This window comes from Oryza glaberrima, chromosome 8 (assembly GCF_000147395.1).
Source record: "Oryza glaberrima chromosome 8, OglaRS2, whole genome shotgun sequence".
In the NCBI taxonomy this organism is placed as follows: Eukaryota; Viridiplantae; Streptophyta; class Magnoliopsida; order Poales; family Poaceae; genus Oryza; species Oryza glaberrima.
The window spans coordinates 21,873,011-21,900,494 of record NC_068333.1 but is presented as its reverse complement, the minus strand read 5'-3'; the positions used below and the strand labels follow the sequence as shown (position 1 = coordinate 21,900,494).

Genomic DNA, 27,484 nt, shown 5'->3' with positions numbered 1-27,484 from the left:
CTACCAAAACCTAACCTAAATGCAACAATCACTTAGAGCATGTATAATAGCAGGGCTATAAGCCAGCTGCAATCATATACTTCCTCTGTCTTAAAAAAACCATTTTTAAGGTTGGTACGGTTATTAAGAAAGTAGGTGAGAATGATTGAAGGAAGTGTATGATTGGTTGAAAAGAGAAAATAGGTGAAGAAGAATGGTTGTGATTGGTTGAGAGGAGGAGGTAGGTGAAGAAATAGCTTTATTTTGGACAAGACACTGTGCTAGAAATAGCTACATTTTGGGACGGATGGAGTATATTTTAAGGAGATAAATGAAGACGAGGAACTGAACCGCGGCGCGGCGGCGTGCATGGAGGCGGCGGCTCCGATGGAACCGGTGGCCGCTCCGGCCGCGGGCTCCGGCTCAGCCCCACCTGCTACGCGGAAACGGAAACAGCGGCGGCGGGGGGAGCCATGAGCCATCGAGGGGAACGACGCTCACAGGGGCGCTGTCGCGGTTGCGGACGTTGAAGCGAGCGGCGGCGGCGTAGATTCCGTCGGCGGGGGAATCGAATCGGGCGGAGGGGCCATGCCGGGCGCCGGCTGGTTGTGCGCCGACGGCGTCACGATCGGATCGGCGCCTCCGCCAACTTCGGTGTGACTCCGCGCTCTCCATCGATTTTAACCAAGGTTTCGTAATCATCCCCCTTCTGTATTTACCATAGCATGAGCAATTTGAGCAGCCATCGACTTTGTGAACTACCTTTGCATCTAGATTTATTTACTCTTCCAACTGAAACACAAGTCAGGATTCCTACTCGTAGTCATCGAAAGCATGCAAAAGATTAAATCTACTTTTATAGTTTTATTTATTTATAATGTAACGACCACGTGGTTGAATGATGCAAATGCCCCTTAATTTTTATCTTGCTACTAGCTGTTGTTAATTCTTATTTTGAATTGGAGTCCTGTCGCTTTCTCTGAAAAATGGGGAGTGCTGTGCTGTCCTATTTGGGTTGTTAGCTGCAGGGAAAGGAAGGCTGTTCAACTTAATCAAATCGTGTTGATAGTGCCCGAATTCCTCGTAGTTTCATTTGGTAGGTTGGATGCATATGGGTAGAGTAGTGGTTAATTAGCTTGGGGAATGGAGACTACAAGAAGCTCAAGTGCCATCTGCCTAGTCAGTGGAGATTGAGAGAGCATCAGTTCAACATATGGAGAGGTTCGCAAGTATGAGAGTTGTGTTTTCGCTATCTGTACTTGCAGTTCTGCTGCTACAGCTGCTGTTGGGTGTAGCAACGGCGGCAGCAGCTAATTGCAGCACCCACTGTGGCAACATCGGAATCTCCTATCCATTTGGAGTAGAGCCTGGCTGCTACCACGAGGGCTTCAACCTCACCTGCGATCGCTCGCACAAGCCGCCCAAGCTGTTCCTTGGTGATGGCTCCGTTGAAGTGCTCGAGATCTCGATTCCTAGTGGCACGGTGCGCATCAACAGCAGCAGCATCGTTCCAGTATCAACATCAAGTGCTGTTGGAACTGGCAGTGTCAACAAGACAGGGAAATACCACACATGGGGTGGACTGAGAAAGGGCGGCCCGTTCTTCATCTCGCCGTACAAGAACAAGTTCCTGGTTCTATCATGCAGCAATGTTCAAGTTCTTCTTCTTGGAGGCAATAATTCCACTGTCAATGCCTGTGCTACTTACTGCCCTCCAGCCCCCAAGAAAGGCCAGCCTTTTCAGTTCCCAATGCGCAACGAGTGTTCTGGTATTGGCTGCTGCAGTGCGGCCATCCCCAAAGGCTACACATCCTATAGCATCCAGATCCAACCTGCCAATGAAATTTCAGAGTTTGATGCAGAGTCCTCTGTGTACATAGCTGAGGAGGGGTCCTATAATGCCACACGACTTATCTTTGAAACTGTCAGTGCACTCCCAGCTTTGCTGGACTGGGCTATTAGCAATTCGTCATGTGGTACGAAGCCATCTGCAGCACCTGCATGCCGCAGCAGTAACAGCTATTGTCAAAACTATACAAGCTATGTTTACAATGGCTATCAGTGTCGCTGCAATGCTGGTTATCAAGGCAATCCCTATGTTCCTAACGGATGCCAAGGTAAACAAGTTAACTCAACCAGCTTTTATTTTCTTAAAGGCATACAAAGTTCAAATGGAAATCAGCTGACAACAGCTCACTGCCTCGATCTATATGTGGCTATTTTCCCAGTCTAACTACATCATGCTTCCTTGTTATTTGGTTAGACATTGACGAATGTGCGCACTGGGAACTCCATTCATGCTATGGTACCTGCATAAATATACCCGGAACATTTCATTGCCGCTGTCCTGATGGGACTTATGGTAATCCCTTGATGGAAGGGGGATGCATCAAGATCAAGAAGTCCTCTCAAGGTGACAATCACTCGCTAATTACCTTGTGCTCATGATATCAATTCTATATTAGATTTGTTTAGTAGCGACAAACTGCGGGACTGGTGGTAATGCCCTCTATGTAGCTGACATGTGGTAATTATCCAGTAATTGATATTTTTTTTGGACATGAGTGTCCAGTATTTGATATTAGTTCTCTACCAATTAAACTTTTCTGTTGTTCTGTGCCAGCTTCATGATCTGAGTGTAAACATTTGTGCATTCCAGTTATTCTTTTTTTTTTCTCTGAAGGAACTGTTTTATTCATTTTACATATACCCTTCGATTATTTGTTTACAGTGGTTTGCTCTTACATGTCACAGCACCCACTACTATTTTTTTTGTTAAATAAAATTCCTCAAAACAACAGTCTTTGCATTCAGAATCAGATTGGTCTGCACTTGTTACTTCTTCCGTAACCATTTGTTCAGGACCATATCTAATTTGCTAGTGACTAGTTTAAGATCACCATTAAAATGCAGGAAGCTACATGATTAAATGAGCTTGATTGCTTGCTTTTAAAGGAAAACAAGCATACTTCTGCACTTTGAACAAATAATACGGCACTGTGGTGGTATATTGAATGAACTAAAAGTAGACTCTGTGATTCATTATTTGAACATACAACAAATATTATTGTGTTAGTATCGTACCTCGAAAAGCATGGTGTATCGCATCAACAGATTAAAAAGTAGACTGTGATTCACCATATGTGTATTGCAACTAATTTTGTTGTGTTAGGTCCGTACCTCAAAAAGTATTATATCAATATTTACAGGGTTTCTACCACTATTTATTATAGTTCTTTCTTACTACCCTGCATAGGATCTTTACTGGAATTGTCTTATAGGATCGTGTTTCTGTAACTCATATGATCCTATGGTAAAGATCATGATATTAACAACTTCTAGTGCACAAAGTCTATCGTCTAGACAAGTCTCTTACCAGATATCTCGAACTGTTTTTTCCTCCCTAATTTTTCAGGTTTAAGCATTGGCCTTGTAATCAGCGGTGGCACAGTTCTTTTGCTTCTGGCTCTTTGTGCTCCCCTTGCAACACGTAAGATTAAGCTACGTAAGAAGAAGAAAACGAAAGAAAGATTTTTCAAGCAAAATCATGGGTTGCTATTCCAGCAGTTAATATCACAAAAGGTGGATATTGGGGAAAGAATGATCATTACCTTATCAGATCTAGAGAAGGCCACAAACAATTTTGATAAAAGCCGTGAGGTTGGTGGGGGAGGACATGGCGTTGTGTACAAAGGAATACTTGACCTACATGTTGTGGCCATCAAGAAATCAAAGATAGTAGTACAGCGAGAAATTGACCAATTCATAAATGAGGTTGCAATTCTTTCCCAGATCAACCATAGAAATGTGGTGAAGCTCCTAGGATGCTGCCTTGAGACAGAAGTTCCATTGTTGGTTTATGAGTTCATTTCGAATGGAACACTTTATGATCATCTTCATGTTGAAGGGCCAATATCACTTCCGTGGGATGATCGACTAAGGATTGCACTTGAAGTTGCTAGAGCTGTTGCGTATCTGCATTCAGCTAGTTCTATGCCAATATTCCATAGAGATATTAAATCTTCCAATATACTTCTTGATGATAGCTTGACAGCAAAGGTGTCAGACTTTGGAGCTTCAAGGTACATTCCAATCGATCAAACAGGAGTGACAACAGCTGTTCAGGGAACATTTGGATATTTAGATCCAATGTACTATTACACTGGAAGGCTAACCGACAGGAGTGATGTTTTTAGTTTTGGTGTTCTTCTCGTGGAATTGCTTACTAGAAAGAAGCCGTTTGTACACACCTCTAGCAACGGCGATGCTCTTGTTTTACATTTTGTTTCACTACATACAGAAAACAACTTGGTCGACATATTAGATCCTCAAGTCATGGAAGAGGGAGATGGAGAAGTCCAAGAAGTAGCTGCACTGGCAGCAACGTGTATTAAATTGAAGGGAGATGACCGGCCTACAATGAGAGAAGTGGAGATGGCACTTGAAAATCTGCGAGTTAAGAAGAAGCATGCTACACTTGATACAACATCAAACAGATATGATGGGGACCAAATTGCAGCTGATTATTTGTCGACTAGAGGAATCACTGACGAATCAACCAGACAATACACTATGGAAGAGGAAATATTGTCGTCTGGTACCTATCCTCGATGATGTTTGTCTTTGGCCTGAACTAGAATTACTGTTTGTTATATGTACATCTAGGGCCTCATCTTTTAGCTTATACTTATACTTATGAGCTAAAATTTGGAGCTGATTTTAGGGGTTTTTTTTATCGAAGTTTATTTTTCAACCTTTGTTTTTAGATCGCTAAGAACACGTATATAAAAGTTTTATTCACAAATTACTTTTCATTTGTAAATATGTCGTTTGGCTTATTCCACGAATAAGCGAAATGATGGGCTGTTAGACGTTTGTAAAGCATGTCAAAGTGGTGCAAGAAGTGATCTTGCTCTATTGTTTTGGAAATAAAGAAATGTTTCTATCTTGCCATAAACAATTCTCGAAATCTTTTCGTCACCACCGAATGTTTGACTCAGTTGAATTCGTACATTCTCTTTTGCAAAAGAAATCAATGCATGTAAACATAACAATGAAATGCAATGATTATTCTTTATGCTGTATCTGAAACGTGCAGAGTTATTCGTTACTGGGAATAAATCCTATGCGCACAAGCATTCACGTATTTTTATCGTGCATACCAATTAACAAATATCATCGATAAATAAGAAAAAAATCTGTATATATATACTTTTAATAGTATTACATCTACGTGTAAGCCACATCTTCAAATTCATCATACAGAGTAACAAAAAGATAAAATTCTGATGGATTTATAGCCTCAAGACTGTTAGTTTTATTTTATTACAGCTAAAATATGATGAATATGATGTTAAGATTTTACATGCAGGTGTAATATTATTAAAAGTATATACGTATTTTTTAGATTTTTTTATGACATTTGTTTATCGGTGTGCACCGACTGCGCACGTAAAACTTGTGTGTATAAGATATGTTTTCTTGCTTACCTTCCTCGCTAATTTACCTAATGCCTTACTCCCTCCGTCCCTTAAAAAATCAACTTCTAGGGATGATCCTGGGTCTGTCTCATCTGATTTTTTATGGGACAGAGGGTGTATGTCTCATCTGAAGTATGGAGAATAGATGGCTGTTTCCATGTCCTGGCTGATGATGGGTAGAAGCATTTTTTATTTCTGCTATTATTTGTGTCGTACTATCATGCGTAGTTTGTGGTTTGAGAGATTGCATGCTCCTTCTGTACTCAAATACTTGTAACTAGTATACATTCTCATACTCTGCTCGTCTCTTTTAAAGAATACATATAAATATATACTTATAAGCACTACATAATATTGTATCTAATTTAATATTCTAATGCTGGCTATACTCAGCAGCGTTAATTGGCTCACGTGGCGCCCAAACTTCCCAAATAAATCACGAAATTCTTGTGAGAAAACGTTGGGCTTTCATTTGCTGGGATTGGGACGGACGGCTTGGCCGAAATGTGGCAACAGGCGTGTGCAGAAAAAAAATAACTGAAAATAGACTCTAGAATATATAGCGATAAAATAGAGATAAGGCAGTGCATATAAGATACTACATTACAAATTACAAAAGGCTGAAAAAAATAGATAAAATATGTAAATGTAAAAAGAATAGGATGAGAGGAAAGTTATAGAAATAAAAAAAACAGAGAGAAAAGCAGAGGTAATATTATGATTTTTGGCATTTTCAGAATACAATGGATTTTGCTAGGATGGTTCTTCATAAAAATACATAGGTTGCGTGACAAATTGATGAAGGCAGTTCAACTGTGCTCTTTTTGTCCTATATGGCTTGAAAATGAAAAAAAAAAGTGTAACCACAAAAAATAAATTTATAATAAGTGGTTCAAATTAAAAACACGTGTAATTTGTAAAAATTGAACAATCCATAATCAGCCATAGATTACTATCCTAATTTGATTATGTCCTTAAAAAATACATTAAGGTGTCCGAATGTAGGACTTTTTATGAATTTTACTAAAACTCCTATGTTGCAACTTGCAACGACCCTTAACCCATACAAGAGTTTTATCGATAAATTAAAAACCAAAATTATCTTTTACTTAGATTTAAATTTTGGTGAAAACCTTTTGTTGATTTTGTCAAATCTTATGTACAATTTGTTTATAAATTTGAAATTACATTTTTCAAATTTATGGTCAAATAGTTCTATTCTCATTGTTTTTTTACAAATGATTTTCTTTCATGTTGAGAATTAATTATGTTTTTCTCAGTAAGCTAGCACATAAATATGAGAGAGGACAATACAATCATTTTAAAAATAAAATTTTATGAAATGAGTATAGATGACATCAATTTGAAAACTGAGGGGATACAAGGGGTAAAGTTAAATGCGGTGGTATAGAAGAAATTGAGAAAAAATCAGGGAGAAATAAAGAAAATTTCCCTTTTTATAATGCTGAGCTGCAAGCTAGGGGAGAAAAATGGAAGCATCAAGCATGCCATTGCCATATGCTAGAGCCGTGGTCATTGCTCGAAACGTGTTTGCCAGCAGGATATATAGCCTCACGCTGCGCGTTCTTGTAACGTTTTCTTTTATATATATATATATATATATATATATATTAAAATAAACGGATTTTTGCAAGGGGAAGAAAGTGGTTAATTGTGCCGTTGAGGTCAACCGGAAAAGCATAGGAGAATGGTTTACCTCAAGGGGAAGATGCACATATGACATGTTCATGTTCAAAACAGTAAGCGTCCGTGCATATGTGCTCCTCTAGAAATACGCGCCAAGAATTCGGACGTTGATTACTTGATCTCTCCTATATCTAGCTTGAATTGATCGCTTCAAATGTGCATGACCTCCTACTTAACACAACTTACTACGGTTTAGAGATTGAATGATCGAAGATTTCACCTTAATGTTTTTCTTAGACTAATATATTAGATATTAATTTATATTGTTATTTTTTTAAAAAAATATAACCATTTAATTGATATATAATAAATAAGTGTATTGATTAGTAGTCATTTTGTAATAAATTTGTAATTCTGCATATATGAAAAAAGAAAATATTACCTCAGTCCTAAAATATAACAACTTTTGACTATAAATATAGATAAATACATGTCTAGATTCGTAACTAAAGTTGATATATTTTTTGGACGGAGGTGGTATTTTACATAAAAACATTTAATTATAGGGACAATTTTGTTTTTGCCCCCACTTTAATCTCTAATATTGATTTTGTCCCTACTTTTTAGGGTTTTCATTTTTGCCCCTATTTTTTAACCGAAAGAGGTGTTTACCCCTGATTTGTATGGAAGTTAGTGGGACCGGGTTTATGGCAGGAAATAAAGTTTTTTTTTTGAATTAGTGATTTACCTTTTTACCCCTGTGAAAGAGTTAACCCTTCCAAACTATCTCTCCTCTCCTCTTCTCCTGTTGCATAGTCAAACTAACCTTCCAGATTATGTTGTCATGCGTTGTGATACTTGTAAGGTACAATATGACTTCATATGATTGCTCTAAAATGTTCAGTAACCGTAGCAAAATAATTCTCAGAAGTTGAAAAATCCGAGTACTAGATAGTCACAGTCAGCACATCAACAGTCCAGTGCTAGGTCGCAGCCTAGCTACTACGTACGCGCATTCGATCGCTGACTTAGAATAGTATACTGGTCATAATATTGCTGATTATAAAAAGGAACTAACGCTAGTTCTTTCTGGCCACCCCACACGTAGAGAACGATGAAAAAAGAGATGGAGAGAGTATCAAGCAGCTGGATATCATTCCCTTGTTTTCTAGCTGCCGCGCTGCTGCTGCTGCTGCCGTTCTTTGCCGTGGCAGCAGCTGCAGCGGGGAGTGACGACGGCAGGAGCAGCGGCAACTGCACCAGCCGGTGCGGCAACATCAGCATCGAGTACCCGTTCGGCATGGAGGCCGGGTGCTACCGCGACGGCTTCAACCTCACCTGCAACCACTCGTATAACCCGCCCAGGCTCTTCCTTGGCGATGGCACCATTCAGGTAGACGGGTAATGGGTTAAGGTCTATATGGTTTTTTCACAGCCATACCTCGTTTTTAAATAGTTTAGGCTAAAGATATATAGAAATTGGGTTCACTTTATTTTGTATGCAACCCTCAAATTTTATAGCATAAAAAGTTAGATCCATTAACACCCTATGTGCAGGTGCTTGACATCTCCTTCCCCAGTAACGAGGTGCGCGTCAACATCAACCGGATGGTATTCAACTCTACCGAGAAGCGCATCGTCCAAAACAAAACATTGGACGTGGGAGGCCCGTTCGTCGTGTCGAGATTTGGCAACAAGATAGGTTTGGTGGGCTGCAACGCGCGGGTTGACCTACGCGGGGGGGAGAACAACAGCTTGATCAGCTCCTGCACCGCCGTTTGCCCATCAGAAGATGATAGGTTTACCCTCTCCGGGCTCGGTGATAGTGCTTGTTCATCAGGCCTTGGGTGCTGCCAAGCAACGTTCCCTCTAGATTACTCTTCGTACAACATCCAGATCCAGAATCTGCAGCGGCAGAGCGTATCAAAGTTTGATAATTTAGTCTACGTAGTAGACGAGGAATTAAAATTTAGTTACACGCCTGAGTCACAAAACTTCCCTGAAGCGCTCCCGGCCGTACTAAATTGGTTTATAGTCAGTAATTTCTCATGTACACCCACTTCGAGTGCGCCCATAACCGGCCCGGAATGTCGCAGCGCTAATAGTGGTTGCTCTGGTGTCAATGGTGGGTACAAGTGCTACTGTCCCAACGGTTATCAAGGAAACCCCTACGTTTCTGGTGGATGCCATGGTAATTTCCTACGACTTCTAGCCAACCAGCTATTGCTTACCACCTCCGTTCCAAAATATAACAACTTTTGACAGATTCATAGCTAAAAATGCTTACATTTTGGGACGGAAGGAGTAACTATTTACTCAATATTTGACGTTTATAATATTATAGTTAATTTTTTTGCGAGAAATAATATAATCAAATTGATGGAATTATGGCTGTACATAATTACTCATAAACTTATTTTTTTAAAAAAAATTGCTATGCTTACGGGGTTTTATGTAGGTGCTATTTTTAGTTTGTCTTGAAAAGCACAATCATGAAATCATTGGTTTATTAGATTTGATAAAAGTATTCTAAATTCGTGAGCAAAGTCTTAAAGGTTTGGCCGTTTCTTGTTCTAAATGTCAATATTTATAAATGCAGAGAGTAGTTTGGTTCATTTTCGGATTCTTCAATGATTCAACACGATCCTAACTCGGTTTTTGCATTGTTAGATATCGATGAATGCCACTCTCCAGATTACTCGTGTTACGGCGTGTGCAAAAACACGCCAGGATCGTACAGTTGCGAGTGCAATCAAGGCTACGAGGGAGATGCCTCGGAGCCAAACGGATGCAAAGGTGAACTAAAACTAATGTAATCAGATTGATAGGGAAATTTGATTATAATAAATAATCGATAGTAGCTACCACGAGATTAATTAGCTACATGCAGTTAGTACATATTGAAGACGACATGCAAATCCAATTTAATTGTAGTTTCTACTAGTAGTTTCAATTTATATTCTTTCCATATTGTATTTATCCAGACATCGACGAGTGTGCGCACCCTGAAAATTACACGTGCCACGGAGAGTGCCAAAACTGGCCTGGAGGTTATACGTGCATTCCTGCAGTATCAGGTGATAATAATTTCTGTAGAAAGCATTTATTCCCTTCTTTCCCAAAAGTAACATCTATTACTTTTATCACCAAGATTAAGAAGAAATTGACTATCTTACATGTAACAAAAAGTATACACATATGCAATTAATAAGTATTAAGATGACTCATCGGGTTTTAATCAACAATTAATTTACCTATCTATTTAAGTCTTACATGCATAGATACTATAAATAGAAACAACTTATTTGAAAAAATCTTAAATATGAAATATATCTATCGTGGATGGAGGGAGTACCATTTATGTATTTCCTTCATTTCGAATAAGTGACACTAGTGCTAACTGCTAAGCTAATATTAAAGTTAAACTTTGACCAATTTATTTTAGCAAAAGAATTTTGACACTAGTGCTAAACTCTAGTACGTTCCATATTTTCATCGTTTTGGATTAATTGGGTTGTCTATACCTTGCTATGCCCATATTAAATATGTTTGGACTCATGCGTTCCTTTCACGTTGGAAACAAATAGCAACACTAAATACATGGGTAAACTCGTCTAAAATGTTTATTAATCCCTCCAACGTCAGAAATTTCATCCATCCCACCACAACATGCTTCAACAATACTAGGAAATGGGGAGCTGTAGGCCGGGATCACTTGAAAATATGTTATATATCATTTTAAGGAAACATGTGGTCCAAATGAGATGGCAATAGTCAATAATCTTATCTGAGCTCCCATGTACTTTCTGTTTCCTTGTACATACCTTCTTTTTTTTTGAAAAAACACTAATAGGCAGAGCCCTAATAGTTTTCTTTCTTTCATAATAGTCAATAATGTGAGTTATTAAAAGTTGAAGGAGTACTCACTATATGTTACAATTTGGTAAAAACTATCCATAGCACTAAAAATATAATTCATTGATAATCCTCACTAACAGTTTCCTTCTCAAAAATTCTGTGTTAGGTCGAGATTTAGGCTTGCGCATTGGTCTTGGGGTTGGCGGTGGCACAATTCTTTTACTTCTTGCATTTGGTGCTCCATTCATATCAAGTAAAATGAAGCTGCGCAAGATGAAAAGGATGAAAGAGACATTTTTTAGGCAAAACCATGGCTTGCTATTAGAACGATTGGTATCACAAAGGGCAGATATTGGTCAAAGGATGATCATGACTTTACAAGAGCTAGAGAAGGCCACAGACAATTTTGATAAATCTCGTGAAATTGGTGGTGGAGGACATGGTGTCGTGTACAAGGGAATTTTAGACCTACAAGTTGTTGCCATTAAGAAATCAAGGATTGTAGTAAAAAGAGAAATCAATGACTTCATAAATGAAGTTGCAATTCTTTCTCAAATCAATCATAGAAACGTGGTGAAGCTTCTAGGATGTTGCCTTGAGACAGAAGTTCCACTGTTAGTTTATGAGTTCATTTCAAATGGATCTCTCGATCACCATCTTTATGTTGATGGACCGATTTCGCTATCATGGGATGATCGAATAAGGATTGCTCTTGAAGTTGCTAGAGCCTTGACTTATCTACATTCAGCTACTACAATACCAATATTTCATAGGGATATTAAGGCATGCAACATACTTCTCGATGAAAATTTAATATCAAAGGTATCAGACTTCGGAGCTTCAAGGTATATTCCGGTTGAACAAACTGAAGTGACTACAGCAGTTCAGGGAACAATTGGCTACTTAGATCCCATGTACTACTATACAGGTCATCTGACAGATAAAAGTGATGTTTTTAGTTTTGGTGTTCTTCTTATAGAATTGCTCACTCGGAAAAGACCCATGTATATGACTGATCACGGTGAAAGTCTTGTGTTGTATTTTGCCTCGCTTCATAGACAAGGTCAGCTGGTCCAAATAATAGATCCTCAAGTCATGACAGAGGGAGATGGAGATCAAATCCAAGAAGTAGCATCACTAGCTGCAACATGCACTAAATTGGATGGACAAGACCGGCCTACTATGAGAGATGTGGAAATGACACTTGAAAACTTGCTAGTCAAGAAGAAGCTTGCTTCACATAGTGTAAAATCAAGTAGATATAATGCATCTGAAATTACATGGCATTACATGTTAGCTGCAGGCCAGGAAAGCAAGGAAATGAGCAAACAATACAACATTGGAGGAGGAGATGTTGTCTGAAAGGTATCCTCGTTGATGTTGTGTTTTTTTGGCGTCACCACTTACCACCATATATATAGTGTTATATAGCCTTTTGTCCAATTAGGTGATATACAATGATCTGCATTTCAAAAGGAAATTGTATTATTCCTCTTCTGATAAATAATTTGATAAGTTAATCTTTTGGTCAATGTGTTTATTTAATTCAAATAAAGTCAGTCATGTGTAAAAATAATAAAATTTGTTTTGGCCAACGATGTTTGTGTGTTTCAATGTATAAAAGTTGATTGAACTCGATCCGAATATTTGATTTTTCATGCGAAAAATTAAGAACGATGTCAAAAATGGTAATGTATATATGCCTTGGTATCTGTTGTTAACTTCATCGTGGATGCGGAGCTCCTTCACTGCCCCGGCCCACTCCTGGCCGTTCACCGAGTACTTCCTCTCTATTTCTTCAGAATTCAGACAAAGCAACTGAACTTTTATTAGAGTACAGCACATATACATCCTGCTTGGTTGCGAATTAACATTTGCTTTCACCTCTTCTCGCCACTACTCCTTTGATGGCTAGCTGAGTAGCTGGAACGAGCCTCGCGTTGCCCTTACGGCAAACAAACTGCTAGCTAGAATGTACCTGCATCCCGGTCGGTCCCTTCAGGGTTAGGTAAGAACACAACTCTTTCTCCTGTAAATCATCGATCTGTGCAGGCTAAATTTTCGCCAAACAAATCATCAAGCCCGGCCACCCCAACTCCTCTAAAATCCAAAGTGTTTCCAATGCGGTTTCAGCCCTTGCCCCGGTCGCCCTAATATACAGTGCAGTGCATATATTTCGAACAATCAATATAAAGTTGATATTTATTCATGTTGATTTCGAAATTGTTAGTAAATCATTACATATAATAATTGAGATTCCCAACTGAGCATAATTTGATATTTGTTAATTTTTTTCGAATTTTAAAATTTTAACCTTCGTAAATCATGAAAAAAGTACTATAGATTCTAGAAAAGTACAACTCAATATTTTAATAATTGGTTAATATTTTTTATTAATTCCACATTTTGTGATTATTAAATTCAGAAAATACTATGATTTAGACTCTAAATGGATTTTCAATTTGGTATTTATTAATCTCTACTACTTGAAAAATAAAAAAATAAAAGATGTTTCCGCCGTTCGTATAAAACTAAAAAAAGGGCGAGAAAAAAATTCTGTCGTAAAACGGTGTTAATGACCAAATTTAGTAATATCAGTATCGGAAAAGAAAATTAGATCGAAGTGGAATCGGAGGCAGAGATCAATTTGGGAACATAATGGGAATCGGCTAGAGTCCGGATCGGCTACGGTCGGGATCGGCAGAGTTTGAGTCAGACAGGGCTAGCCGATACAGCTGATTTCAAGAATACGACTTGGTGTACATCATCGGGTTGAGTTATTATGCTTCAAGATGATTGCCACGCATGGATAGAGTCCCGAGAAGGCAATTGTATCTATTAATTAGGATATTTTATGTAATTTCCTTAGAGATATGTTTGGGCAAAAGTCTGCCGCAAAGACTTATAGTATCTTAGGGTTGTTAGAGACAATAGTCGTGTTCGGTATGGACATATCTTGTAATTCTCGGGTATAAATAGACCCCGAGCCCTATGTAAAAGACAACACACACGTTCAATACAATTTCGGCGCATCGCCACCCTTTTTGCTTTAGTTTTATTTCAACGAGTTATTGCTTTCGGGTTGAGCTGCATCGATTTCGATCTTCAACAAGAGGTAAAACTTGTTATGGCGGCTTGTGTTCTCGAGATTAGTGCTTCCATCTTAATGATACTCTAATCTTGTTTATGTAATCCGTCAAGTTATCATATATCTTGCATAATCCTTGACAATACCATCATCTAACCTACAGTCGGCTAACATCTGTTACCAGAAGGTAGCCGATTAGGTTAAATAACGACGTTGTCTTAGATTATATGAGATATCCACCACTCTATGAAACATCCAGCGGCTTGATTGTCTAGATATTGTTCTTCTTTTCATACTTAATGCTGTATCGGTTGAGTTTGATCTATTAAGTCGTGCTTAGAATTTCAATCTCTAGCCTGCCTACTGGTTGCCGATTAGGGTAGTATCGGAGTTTCAGCCGATCTTATCTGATCCAATTGCTTTTGTTCTACATGTTCAATTAACGTGTTAGATTTGCCCTTCATGTTAAGATCTTGTTGCATTTAAGTATATTAGATTTCTGTTTAGTATATTCTATTTGCTTTAATATCTTAATATAAAGTAGTATTGGAGTATTAGCCGATACACGCTAGATCTATCTGATCGGCTATGCTATGAATATATATATAATCTCATTATTAATATATATTTCGATCTAAGTGATTTATACTGTCTCGGCAAGGTGACCGATCTATCCCAATCACTTGATTCAAGTATATATCGATATAAGGATTATATATCATTGATATCTACAGCCGATCGAGTAGATTTAGTTCTGATTTGTTTTCTTAACAATTGATTGCCGATCGATTTACATATGACATCGGCTCAAAGATAAATGATACGTCGTCGGCATTTAGCCGATCGGCTATCATTTATGAATTTAATTACGGTTTTTTTGTCTTTGTTTCTTGTTGATTGCAAGATCAAATCAACTAGCACGCTCATACATCCGAAGGCGAGTTTTGGACCTGCACTGGAGTTAAGCAGATCTCTCAGGCCTCGTGTTTTCTATCAACAAACGGAAAGAAAAAAAAATTGTCCGACTCCCCTAATAAAAAAACGTCCGACTCCGGGAAAAAAAGGACTTCTCGTCCGTTAAAAAAAAAGAAAAAGAATCCGACTCAAAGTCTGTAAAAAAAAAGAAAAAAGGTCCGCCCCAAATTCTATAAAATGTATATCCATATATTTTCTCCTCTTACAAAAATTGATTCTCTATTCCTTCCACATCCTTTGCCACATGATTTCTCCTTTCAATTTGGCTTTAATTTGCCGGATAAAATCTCCGTTTAACGGTTGTCAATGATGGCCGACCGACGACTTTTTTCCTTTTTTATCCCAAGTATTGCGAATTCGCTCTTATTTCGGGAAAAATGGAAAGAAAAGATCAAGTGGATCAAAAACCTGAATAAATTTTCAGAGGTTGAGTATATTTAATGGGGATGATCGGCTATGTCATTATACGGACACAAAACTGTATTCCGGAAGCTAGGAGAGGCAAACTAGGCAAAGGGAGGTAGGACGCAATGCTTTTTCAATTTATTCCTCAACTCCTAATAGTTATTGTACTACTGGAAAAAAAAAAACCTTTACCCGTTGCAACGCACGGGCAAGTTTCCATCATCTATAAATAAAGGGGAAAACAATAGACCCAAAAGCAAGAAAAATATCATTTATAAGAAAATCTGATAGAAAAAAATTACTTGACTCAACATGAGAAAAAACATTGTTTATAAAAACATTGGTCCGAGAAAACGACCGATTCAACGTGAGATAAAAAATCATTTTATATAAAAAACAGATAAAAAAGTCCGAATCTACATGAGAAAACGCGGATCGAAAGAACCATCCGACTCCTCGCGAGAAAAAAAACATCGTTTATAAAAAAACTGCTCTAAAAAAATTGTCCGATCCAACGTAAAAAAAAAAAGCCTGCGCTTATAAAAAATCCGGTTTGGCATTATGCAATGCGAAAAAAACTGTCTGATTCCAGGAAAAGAAAACATCTGATTCCATGAAAAATAATCATATCGTTTATATTGTTTTACGTGCGTCTTGATAGCTAATATCTGTTTTGTCTAGTCTAGAGTTGACCATACGAGACAGTGTAGGATTTGATTAATCCTATTATTAGTTACAAGAATGAGATTGATGTATTTCAGATTATATGTGTACAACAACATAAATAATCCAATTCTTTTGGGTAAAGGTGGCATAGGTAATGTTGCCCCATTGTCGAGGTTGGGCTATTACATTGAACATGTTTCAATTTTTCTTATGATATGTCTTAGTTAGAACGATCAATACAAACATTATCATTGATATGGTTATACATGTGAAACGTATATTGTCATTGAATTTTTTTCACCCGTTGCAACGCACGGGCAATTTTGCTAGTATCATAAAAACATATCTTAATTTGTGAGTTCAACCCTATGACATGGTATTTATTAATTCCGAATTTTGGAATTATTAATTGATAAAAAAAGTTTGAAACTCTAGTCCAAGTGTACAACTCTATATATTCATGTTAAAATTAATTTTGAAAATATTAAATCATTTTAAACTATAAATTGATATTTATCATCAAGTACAACTAATACATCTATATCCATATCCATATCCATGCATGCTAATATAAAAGGATGAGTTTATCTCTTTGCTAGGTGTAGCCACAAAAATGTACACAAAGAAAATGACAGGACATCCTCAGCCGTTTGATTGGCCCATTCGACGGTTCAGATTGAAAACCCCACATTGTGAGTTGCAATGTAACAGGTGAAATCACACGTCCACGGATCCACAGTCTATCGGAGCAGTCTCCTCCCCCAATTCTCGCCATCTTTCTTAGAATAAAAGGGAAAAAAGAACGTGCTTCTACTTCAATGGATGAAATGAATACTCTGTCCTGTCACCCTGCAGTCGAAACGCCGAAACCGGTACAAACTTCCGTCCATCCGTCGCCAATATTTCATTGCCATTTGGTAGTTTTGCCATGGCCCATTGGCTCCTAGAGGCTGGAGGTTCTCCTGTGCAGACCAAGCTACTCTTTTATTTTTTTTTTCACCAGGTCGGCGACAAAGAAATGCCCCCACCAAATATTTTAAGATTGAGAGAAGGTAAAATATTTTCTATGGATGAACATGACCTTATATTGCCCAGGTAAACATGTATACCGGCTTAGCCACCACTCATTTTACTTATGCCATCCCATGCTACAGAATCATACCCGCTCCGTTTATATGTGTTGGCGATGTCGGCGTGTGGGGGATTGTTTTTTTTCCTATTTCCTGGGTACGACCCTCCAGGGTTGTAATCTTGTAATTTTTTCCTACTCTATCAATAGAACTTCACACCGTCTTGTATGAGTCGTTCAAAAAAAAACCTGAAGATAGAAACCTGAGCTACACCTATTTAGTTTAGTTGCCTCGGCTATGCTAAACTACCAAATCTTTTGCTTCTCATGTGGTGGCGAACCATGCTGCTAGCTTGCGTAGCAAGAGATGCCCGTCCATCAAGTCCGGTCTGCTTCCCATCCGAAAGAAGGCTAGCCAGCCTAGTGGTAGGGCCATCCAAAAACCCTACCTTTCGAACCCACCCGTTCATTATATCTAAGGATGTTGTTGCACTTAAAGCCGGTATCACACATGAAATGTGCCTGGCAACATCAGCCGGATTCACAGCTCGTCCAATATCTCTTCGATTACAATGCCTCTAACCGGCCGCTCGCGTCAGACGCACCATTTTTCCATGGCACTACCCCCAAGCGACCTCTATCGGGGTCATGTTGGCACCATCAAAGATCCTAGCGTCATCAGCACATAAGCAAGCAATTCTTTGGAATCTTTTTGGTATAGCAGCGCGTGTCTGACCCGGCCGGTTGATTTCAGTACTCTCTTTTTGTAAAAGAAAAGTTGATATAAACATAGAAAATGAAGGCGATGATTAAGCGTATAGAGTTGCTTGCGTTGATTAATTCATTTCTTCAAGGGAAAAGAGACATTTGCGCCTTTGTTTCCTCGTACCGTTACTGTAAGTCTCTACTGTTGACTCGAGAGTACGTACGTATATTCATGTTGCAATTGATGGGCAGAGAGGCTTTGTTATTTGTTTGGGTCTTGTACGGCCAATTAATGTTGTTTCAAGCCAGCTTACGATGCCATATATACTGCTGTTGTACATGTGGGAAATTTCACATGGACTAATTTCTCACCATATATAGAGAATTAAAGGAAACGAGACATTACCCACTCGCTGGAAAGCAAAAGCAGCTAGCTGCATGCCGAGACTGCGTGATACACGATGCGCACCCAAGTATAGTGAACAAATTTATATTTCCTTTATATCATCATTATAGTACTACTCCTTCCTTCCCTAAATGTTTGACACCGTTGACTTTTTTAAACATGTTTGACCGTTCGTTTTATTAAAAACTTTTGTGATATGTGTAGAACTATATGTATACATAAAAGTATATTTAACAATAAATCAAATGATAGAAAAAGAATTAACAATTACTTAAATTTTTTAAATAAGACGAACGGTCAAATATTTTTAAAAAAGTTAACGGCATCAAATATTTTAGGATGGAGGTAGTACTACATATTATCTGAGACCTCCGTGTAGAATGGAACATATATATGATTGTCATTGACTGACGACACAATTAATCCATTCATCTTAGTACATGCTAGTAGTTAATTTCGTTGGTTAGGCACGGCCGCACGATAGGGACTACTTCAGTCGTCTAGAGTACATCTGTATATATAGTTAGTTACACGGAGATTAATTACAAACCAGCAAATCCATATCAGGATCAGCATTGATATAGAACGTTCGATACATAATCTGTTGCGATAAAACATACTCTCTCCGTATTTTAATGTATGACGCCGCTGACTTTTTAATCAACGTTTGACCATTCGTTTTATTCAAAATTTTTATGTAAATATAAAAATATTTATGTCATGCTTAAAGAACATTTGATGATAAATTTTTTTAATAAGACGAATAGTCAAACGTTGGATAAAAAGTCAATAGCGTCATACATTAAAATACGGAGGTAGTATATACGGAGATGGTCAGGGTGGTGGTGGGCAGCAGGAGAGTGCATGTTCAGTTGCTGATTCTGCAGCTGCTGGCCGCGGTGGTGGCTGCGGCGGAAGAACCCGCGGTGCCACCCGCGAAGAAAATCGAGAGCTGCACCACCAGCTGCGGTAACATCAGCATCGAGTACCCGTTCGGGGTGGAGGCCGGCTGCTACCACGCAATCGGCTTCAACCTCACCTGCGACCACTTGTACCGGCCGCCCAGGCTGTTCCTCGGCGATGGCACGGTGCAGGTGCTCGACATCTCCATCCCCAATAGAACCGTGCGCATCAACAGCGGCCGAATCTATATCGAGAACAATGGCCATGGAAGCTCGAACAGGACATGCAGTGGTGGCCTCCCAAAGGGTGGGCCGTACTTCCTGTCGGAGCCAGAGAGCAGCCTGGTGTTGATGGGCTGTAACTCCCAGGTCGTTGTCCGGGAGCTGGGAGGAAACCACACATTGCTCGCCTCTTGCAGTGTTATCTCCCCATCATTTTCCTTACAAAGAGGCTTCTTTCAAATTTTCAGGATAAGTGCATGCTCGGGCATTGGTGCTTGTCAAACAAGCATCATTTTTGGCTACTCGACCTACCTCATCCAGAATCACAAGGTGGATCAGAGTCTGGACGCTAGCTATTCCGAAATCTACTTGGTCGACCAAGGATTCAATCCCAATTCCGACGAAGATCCACAAGCGCTCCCAGCCTTGCTGGAATGGATAATCAGTAAGTCGACAAGTAATTGTCCTAGAAATTCATCTGCCTCCGAGTGTCGCAGTGCCCACAGCTCTTGCCGAGACACGGATGCTTGGGCACACAAGGGGTATCGGTGTGAGTGCTCTGATGGTTATCAAGGCAATCCATATATCACTGATGGATGCAAAGGTATATACATGTATACATTATGAACATGGTTCCTTCGACTTTGCATTAACATGGATTATTGATTATTATTTTTAGATAAAGATAGACCATTGATTATATAAAGGATCATATTGAATATCATGTACAATCAACCATCAAATGGGGAAACTATTTTTATCCTTCGAGGGGATATCCCCTCGTTTGCATGTCACTCAAATGGTTATGAAAAAATTTGAAAAAATTGAGAGGATGTATCAACATGTGATATATCACTCCACAAACATCCAAGTTCAAATTCAACTCCTACATCTCGTAACAAAAAAAACAAATTAATACATCACATGTTATAGTTAATTTGTTTTTTTCGTTGCAAGATGTAGGAGTTGAATTTGAACTTGCATGTTTGTGGAGTGATATATCACGTGTTAATATATCTTCTCAATTTTTTTTCATAATCATTTGAGTGACATGTAAACAACAAGGGGATATCCCCTCGAGGGATGAAAATCCACTCCCCCATCAAATGATTTTATTTTTCATACATACTCTTACGGAAATGAACTATCAGATTTATAATTACCAACGTACAAAAGAAATTTCTAGTAGTGCCCAGTGATGCCAGTAGTGGTCCAATACACGTGGATAATTTTAAAACAAAGGGTAAACTTTGTGCATTTCCATATATGTTTTCTTCAAAGTATGGTTTTGGGATCATTTTGCACAGATACCTTTAGTTATAATCACAATTATATTTTATTTTCCAACCTATACTTTTCCTTCTTCATTTTTTAGTAGAAATACTACCAGGCGCCGCCTAGTAGTTTAATATAATAAAAGAGAGATCATTTACAAAATGTACAAGGAAACAAAAGAAAGGAGAAGAATAAACAAAGAGATTACAAAGTTTGTAACCGAGCAGAAACTGAATCTAACACAGAGCTGTTCATCCTGCATATATATCCTCTTTCATTACTTCCTTCGTTTCACAATGTAAAACTTTATAGCATTTCATATTCATATAGGTGCTAATGAATCTATATAATATTAGCATCTATATGAATTTGAACAATGCTAAAAAGTCTTACATTGTGAAACGGAGTTAGTATATAGAAAGATCAGACATTTCCCTCTCCTCACCAATACAATTTTGCATGTCTAGATATCAATGAGTGTGATTCTCCCCATATATATCCTTGTTTCGGCGATTGCAGTAACACGTAAGGAGGATATAATTGTCGGTGCCAAGATGGCTTCAAGGGCAACGCTACTCAGCCAAACGGATGCGAAGGTATGTAGATAAATATATGAGTGTTTCAACTTAATGACATGGATAACAAAACAAGTACTTGCTTAGATTTATACATAATTGAGTAGACTAATTGGTAACCCGCCTATATTCGCACAAGCAATTTATATTACATATTTTTGCACCCATTTTTTAGTTAAAATCTATATAAATTTGTTTTAAGCACTCAAGAACAAAACGATTTAATTTACTAATAGTTCAAAAAATGAAATTAATAGTTTTAAAATTTTATATATAATCCACACTACCAGAGAACCGCACAACTAGCCTATTTATCCCTTGATTTCTCAATATTGTTTTAGATCTCCTTCCTAGGTGTGTACTATCAGGAGTAAGTTGTATTATTTGTGTAGACATTGATGAGTGTGCAGACCCAGCGGCGCATTCATGCTATGGAATCTGCAGAAATACGCGTGGGTCATTTCATTGTCAATGTCAAGATGGAGCATATGGGGATCCCTTTAAAAAGGGGATGCATCACATCCAAGAATTCTTTGACAGGTGACAATTCGCTAACTAAAAGAAAATAATACTACCTCCGACTCCGACCCATTTTAACTGCAGCCACATGAGTTTCCATACACAACTTTAATTGTCCGTCTTATTTGAATTTTTTTTTACAATTAGTATTTTTATTGTTATGAGATAATAAAATATGAATAGTACTTTATGCTTGACTTATTTTTTAATTTTTTTTAAAAAAAAATTTTCAAATTAGACGGACGATCAAAGTTGGAACACGGAAAATCATGGTTACACTTAAAATGGGACGGAGAGAGTATATTTTACTCCCTCCCATTTTAAATGTCACATGTGGGTTTTCGTGTCCAACGTTTAACGGTCCGTCTTATTTCAAATTTTTTTAATTAATATGTTCATTGTTATTAGATGATAAAACATGAATGGTACTTTATGCATGACTTATTTTTTAAAAAATTTTAAATAAGACGGACGGTTGACACGAAAACCCACAACTGCACTTAAAATGGGACGGATGGAACCAAATTTATGTATTCGTATCTTTGCATGATTATACAGACTCAATATGTATATAGAGTCTATGATAGTTTGATCATCATTCCAAAATTTATAGCTAGTAGATCTTTCTTACTCTAACATATCTCAAAAATTTATTCACTAGATTTGTCTCTTCATGGATCTTCCTTTTCAAGGTTAAGCATAGCTCTAATAGTTTCTGGTGGATCAATTGTTCTTATTCTGGTACTTGCTACTCCCCTAGTAGCACGTGTGGTCAAGCAACGCAGGGACAAAAAGCTGAAAGAGAAATTCTTTAAGCAAAATCATGGGTTGCTGTTGCAGCAGTTAATATCAAAAAACACAGATTTTGGTGAGCGAATGATAATTACCTTAGAGGAGCTCCAGAAGGCCACAAACAATTTTGATAGATCTCGACAAGTTGGAGATGGAGGGCATGGAGTCATGTTTAAGGGGATTCTCGACCTAAATGTTGTGGCCATAAAAAAAATCAAAGATTATAGTTCAACGAGAAATCGGTGAATTCATAAATGAAGTCGCGATACTTTCTCAAATCAACCATAGAAACGTGGTGAAGCTCCTAGGATGTTGCCTTGAGACAGAAGTCCCGTTGTTGGTTTATGAATTCATTTCACATGGGACCCTTTATCATTATCTTCATATCGATGGTCCAATCTCACTGTCATGGGGTGATCGATTAAGAATTTCACTTGAGGTTGCCAGAGCTTTGTCCTATCTACACTCAACTTCTTCAATGCCAATTTATCATAAAGATATTAAATCCTCCAATATACTTCTTGATGATAGTTTAACAGCAAAGGTATCGGATTTTGGGGCTTCAAAGTACACCCCAATAGATCGATCTGAAATAAATACAGCCGTTCAAGGAACAATTGGTTACTTAGATCCCATGTACTATTATACTGGCCGATTAACTGACAAGAGCGATGTTTTTAGTTTTGGAGTTCTTCCTGTGGAGTTGCTTACTCGAAAGAAACCTGTTGCTGATACATTTGATGGAGATAGCCTTGTTTCAAATTTCATTTCACTATTCTCAGAAGGAAACCTTATTGACATAATAGATCCTCAAGTCAAGGAGGAGGAAGGTGGAGAAGTCCATGAAGTAGCTGCACTAGCGGCACTGTGTACTACTCTCTCCATTCCAAAATATAAGGCACAACCACCTTAATCCAAAGACCAAGAAATAGTTATTATTATCTTGTAGTTTAGATCATCCTAATAAATGTAATGCATGCATCCAATAGAGTTAGAGAATGTGAGAGTGAAGGATTTTAAAAAGTAGTAATTTAATGGAGAATATGTCATAGTTAATGACATGCATGCATGTATGCCTTATATTATGGAACATCTAAAAAAAGTGGTTGTGCCTTATATTATGGAATGGAGGGAGTAAATTGAAAGGAGAAGAGCGGCCTTCAATGAGAGAAGTAGAGATGGCACTAGAAAACATATCATCAAAAAAGGGCTCCTTCCATATGGAAAATAGAGAATCAAGTAGACCCAGTAAAAATCAAATATCAGCTCTCTACATGTCAATTGAAGGAGTTGCCACAGAAGGAAGTAGACAATCTATGGAAGAGGAAGTGCTATCGTTTCCTCGATAATTATGCTCTAGCTTCAGCTAGGACACTAGCAAGCTTGCCAGGATCCAATAACTTATGTATGGATGTATATTGCTAATGTTCTGTACTAAGTAAGTCCTAAGATATTTTGCTTTGGGACAATAATGCATAATAAAAATTGCAAGTCATAACTCTAAGTACTTGCAATCCGGTTTGGGCTGATTGAGTTTGCTTTACATAAGCGACTACTTAGCTTCTTCATGTTTCATTATCTATCCGGTTTGGGCTGATTGAGTTTGCTTTACTCAATCATGGTGTTGAGGGATATTAGGAACTGCAGCTGAGCATCACAGTGTCACTGTTCCACTGCAATAATGAAACTGCATTGTTCTCTCTAGTCATGGACCTCATGGTTGCGTATATTCACGCATGGTGACTCTAAAATATAGCCGTCTTAAGTCGGGAACTCTAAAATGTAGGTTTCCACAACCGCAATCTGCATATATATGAAAGAAACGCAGTTTGACGGTATATTAACCACCTGCCCATCTTCCTCAGAACATAGAGCAAATTGAGCGGGGAGATCAACACAAGAAACAACCTTAATTGCTTCGAGAATCATCTAACCCAAACTCAATACAAAAATGTAGTAACTAAAAACAAAATGGAGGAAGAGTTGGCAGGAACCTTTCTGTCGGAGAGGGTTCTCTAAGAATGGCTGTCATTTGCACCATCCCCTTCTTCTATCCCTCTCGCATACTGAAATTTGCAAGAGAACTTTTAAAATCTCAAAGAAAACTTCAGTTGGGTTAAATATTAACACCTTCAGACCAAACAAGGATGGAACATATGGGAAGCATGGTAATCAGATTACACATTGAAAACCTGTGTGATCTGACCAGTTTTTACTCCCTCTTCGATCGACTTGGCTTCAGCCGATTACAACAATTCCAAGACTAAAGGGTACAATGGACCCCCCCCCCCCCCACCCCGCTCTGTCACACACACACACAAAAAAAAAAACTTGGTGCATGCAGCAACCAGTATGCTTCCGCAAGTCGCACCAGCAAACACTGGGGTTTCTAAGTATCGGCCTATGCGCATGTCATTGTTGGAGCAAAGTCACACAACAAGCGGTGAGTTGAACAGCACAAGATATTTTGTTTCAGTAACAGCACCAGACATGTTATTTATCTCAATTAGTACGAGTGACCTTCATGCCTTGGGAAAAAACAATGCAGGCATTCTAGAAGCCTCATTACGTGCATGCTGCGCAGCAATCCTTGAGGTAGTACTATGAGTTAAGTGTACTCGTCAGGGTTTGTATGGCTTCTAATAAGTGGAACACCATCTTCTCTCCACACAACTCGGTCATCACATAGGGCAGCAACTGCCTCAACATAAACCTGATGTTCCTGAATAATAAGGTTAATAAATGAGCAAAAGAACGTGTATCATCAATTTCAGTTGCAGCTAAGTGAATATGTCATAGCCATGTATCATCAAAGAAATCTTAGCGGAGCATAAGATATGTTACCTCATGAAGGACTCTTGCAGCCAATTGCTCTGGAGTATCATTGGCTAGCACAGGTACAACCCTTTGGGCTAGAGTCCTTCCTGTGTCATAGTGCTCATCCACAAAGTGCACAGTTGGACCCGAGTACCTGTGTATAGTTGACACTTAACAGTTATAGTACAAACAAAGATCATTCTCCAATTAAGTTAATAATCAAGATTCAATTTTCTTCTACAATGTGAGATATCAGCTCAAATTGATTGCCAAGATATTTCTTTCCATGGAAATAGCATTGAGTAGATATGCAAACTGCACAGAAGTTGCTTGTGATGGGTGATAGAGAAATTGCGAAGTACCTAGCCCCTGATGCGATGACTGCTTTATGCACCTTCAAACCATAATAACCTTTGCCTCCAAATGCTGGGAGTAGTGAAGGGTGAATATTCAAAATGGATTTTGGATATTCCTGAACTAGCTCAACTGGTATAAGTTTCAGGTAACCAGCAAGTATAATGAAGTCTACCCTGAGTTCCCTGTTTCACATAAGAAATAAGGATAGATTGAGAATATTGAGAACTATTGCAAGTAACCAAAACAAATCTCCGCAGTAGGCGAGCCAGTCTTGTAGAAGAGGATATAAGTGAATCTACAAACACCATAAAACATGCAGTGGCTATTCGTGAAAAAATCAACAGTGGTACATTACAGTATATCAGCTAGGCAATAACAAAATGGAAGCTAATCTGACTGACTGTGTGGGCACACTGTACAACTGATGAAGAACACACTCCAACAGATTCCTGACTAAACGTCAACCCAGAGCATAAAACTGATATCAAAGTTCATCTGGCAAAACAACGTACTGACACACATTCAATAAGTAGACACTAAAATCTTTGGAATAGTTATCAATTCATCTTCATTTGACAGCTTCGAACAACAGTACTCGCGCACATAAGACAGGTGAATGGATTAGAAAACTTTTATCAGCACACAACACAACAATGTATCATGTATGCATTTTGCAAACAAGACTAAAGGCAAGTGCGAAAAATCTCGGATGCTGTCTGCCTTGTGTCAACCATTTTCTCTGCAAATCCACTTATTTAACACCTACCTAACAGATGAACTATAAAGCTACTAGATATCGAATGCCAAAGCCTGAAGGTGAGATCAAAGCAACCAACCTCAGAGCATTCAACAGCTCATCAGTAGAAACCCCCTCTGGAGCAGACTTCGACTTGGGGAACACAACGACCGGTATCCCGTTACCCCTCGCATGCTCCGCTCCTCCACAGCCTGCAAGCCACATCAAAATCCCCAATAAATCCCAAACAATTCCACCCACATCGCCACCCAAAGAGCTCAAGGAAGCAAAGCATCGTCGTCGTCGTCGTCGCTGTCGTCGTCACCTGGTTTATCGGTAACCAACGCAACCACATCGCCGTTCACCTCCCCACCCAGAGCGGCCTCGTGGATCGCCCGGAAGTTGGAACCCCCACCGGAAACGAACACCGCGAGCCTCTTCCTCTCCACCCCGACGCCCCCAGCCTCACCCCCCTTCGCCCCCACCACCACAGCCGCGTAGGCGCGGGCATCCGGATGAGGCGACCGCCTGCAGCGGACAGCGCGAGGTCGCAGCTGGGAGACAAAGCCCACTCGCGCACTTCGCCGCTCGTGCTGCTGCTTAGGCATCGGATTGGGCGAGCAGCGCAGGCCGGAGCCGGTGGAAGCGACGGCCGCCTCCATCGCGCCCCGCGCCTCGCCTACGCAGTTTATCCTGCGGAACCCGAAGAAACCCTAGCGCCGCCGATGGCCGCCGGCGACGAGCGGGAAGTGGGAGAGTGAACTGCCGCTACGCATCCGAAGCGAGCGGCCGAGGTGGATATTGCGACGGGACGCATGTGGGCCTTCTCCCGTTGTTAGACACCAAGCCCACCGAATTTACAGCCCGGGATTTTGTTGGGTTCGAGGTTGAAAAGGCCCAATACACAACAAAAAGGGTAAATTTAAGATTTGAATTTTAAATTTCAGTTCCTAAAATGAGAGCTTTTGTGATTAGATTTGGTTTTATATACTTCAGTTCCAATTGACATCT

The 27,484-nt window shown here is 39.0% G+C and overlaps 3 protein-coding genes and 1 pseudogene across 5 annotated transcripts; 3 read left to right on the top strand and 1 right to left on the bottom strand.

Moving 5' to 3' along the window:
- The first annotated feature begins 310 nt into the window (after positions 1 to 310).
- On the top strand, positions 311 to 4,926 carry LOC127782513 (wall-associated receptor kinase 3-like). 3 transcript variants are annotated; one of them, XM_052309753.1, is made up of 4 exons: positions 311 to 668; positions 1,008 to 2,096; positions 2,243 to 2,392; positions 3,395 to 4,926. In XM_052309753.1, exons 2-4 carry the CDS (start codon positions 1,193 to 1,195, stop codon positions 4,591 to 4,593), a joined length of 2,253 nt encoding a protein of 750 aa, XP_052165713.1. In that variant the 5' UTR covers positions 311 to 668; positions 1,008 to 1,192; the 3' UTR covers positions 4,594 to 4,926. The 3 variants fall into 3 exon arrangements, with proteins under 3 accessions (XP_052165713.1, XP_052165712.1, XP_052165711.1); XM_052309752.1 differs by having other exon boundaries at positions 1,002 to 2,096; XM_052309751.1 differs by having other exon boundaries at positions 311 to 2,096.
- Positions 4,927 to 8,232: 3,306 nt separating this feature from the next.
- LOC127783123 (wall-associated receptor kinase 2-like) lies at positions 8,233 to 12,326 on the top strand. The gene is made up of 5 exons (XM_052310376.1): positions 8,233 to 8,499; positions 8,664 to 9,297; positions 9,777 to 9,902; positions 10,091 to 10,183; positions 11,131 to 12,326. Exons 1-5 carry the CDS (start codon positions 8,233 to 8,235, stop codon positions 12,324 to 12,326), a joined length of 2,316 nt encoding a protein of 771 aa, XP_052166336.1.
- A 6,782-nt stretch (positions 12,327 to 19,108) lies between these two features.
- On the top strand, positions 19,109 to 24,034 carry LOC127783121 (wall-associated receptor kinase 3-like; annotated as a pseudogene).
- Positions 24,035 to 25,028: 994 nt separating this feature from the next.
- LOC127781914 (phosphoribosylglycinamide formyltransferase, chloroplastic-like) lies at positions 25,029 to 27,264 on the bottom strand. The gene is made up of 5 exons (XM_052308983.1): positions 26,799 to 27,264; positions 26,574 to 26,685; positions 25,743 to 25,919; positions 25,408 to 25,534; positions 25,029 to 25,285 (listed from the first exon to the last, which is right to left on the bottom strand). Exons 1-5 carry the CDS (start codon positions 27,133 to 27,135, stop codon positions 25,172 to 25,174), a joined length of 867 nt encoding a protein of 288 aa, XP_052164943.1. The 5' UTR covers positions 27,136 to 27,264; the 3' UTR covers positions 25,029 to 25,171.
- Positions 27,265 to 27,484: the final 220 nt, after the last annotated feature.

Bases quoted from the DNA above. Each gene is read 5' to 3' on its own strand.
- LOC127782513 (XM_052309753.1), top strand. From the start codon at position 1,193: ATGGAGAGGTTCGCAAGTATGAGAGTTGTGTTTTCGCTATCTGTACTT. The intron at 2,097-2,242 runs GTAAACAAGTTA...TTATTTGGTTAG, and splicing joins TGTTCCTAACGGATGCCAAG to ACATTGACGAATGTGCGCAC. The intron at 2,393-3,394 runs GTGACAATCACT...CTAATTTTTCAG, and splicing joins GATCAAGAAGTCCTCTCAAG to GTTTAAGCATTGGCCTTGTA.
- LOC127783123 (XM_052310376.1), top strand. From the start codon at position 8,233: ATGGAGAGAGTATCAAGCAGCTGGATATCATTCCCTTGTTTTCTAGCT. The intron at 8,500-8,663 runs GTAGACGGGTAA...CCCTATGTGCAG, and splicing joins TTGGCGATGGCACCATTCAG to GTGCTTGACATCTCCTTCCC. The intron at 9,903-10,090 runs GTGAACTAAAAC...GTATTTATCCAG, and splicing joins GGAGCCAAACGGATGCAAAG to ACATCGACGAGTGTGCGCAC.
- LOC127781914 (XM_052308983.1), bottom strand. From the start codon at position 27,135: ATGGAGGCGGCCGTCGCTTCCACCGGCTCCGGCCTGCGCTGCTCGCCC. The intron at 25,920-26,573 runs GTTGGTTGCTTT...TATGTGAAACAG, and splicing joins GAGCTGTTGAATGCTCTGAG to GGAACTCAGGGTAGACTTCA. The intron at 25,535-25,742 runs GTACTTCGCAAT...AACTATACACAG, and splicing joins GTCATCGCATCAGGGGCTAG to GTACTCGGGTCCAACTGTGC.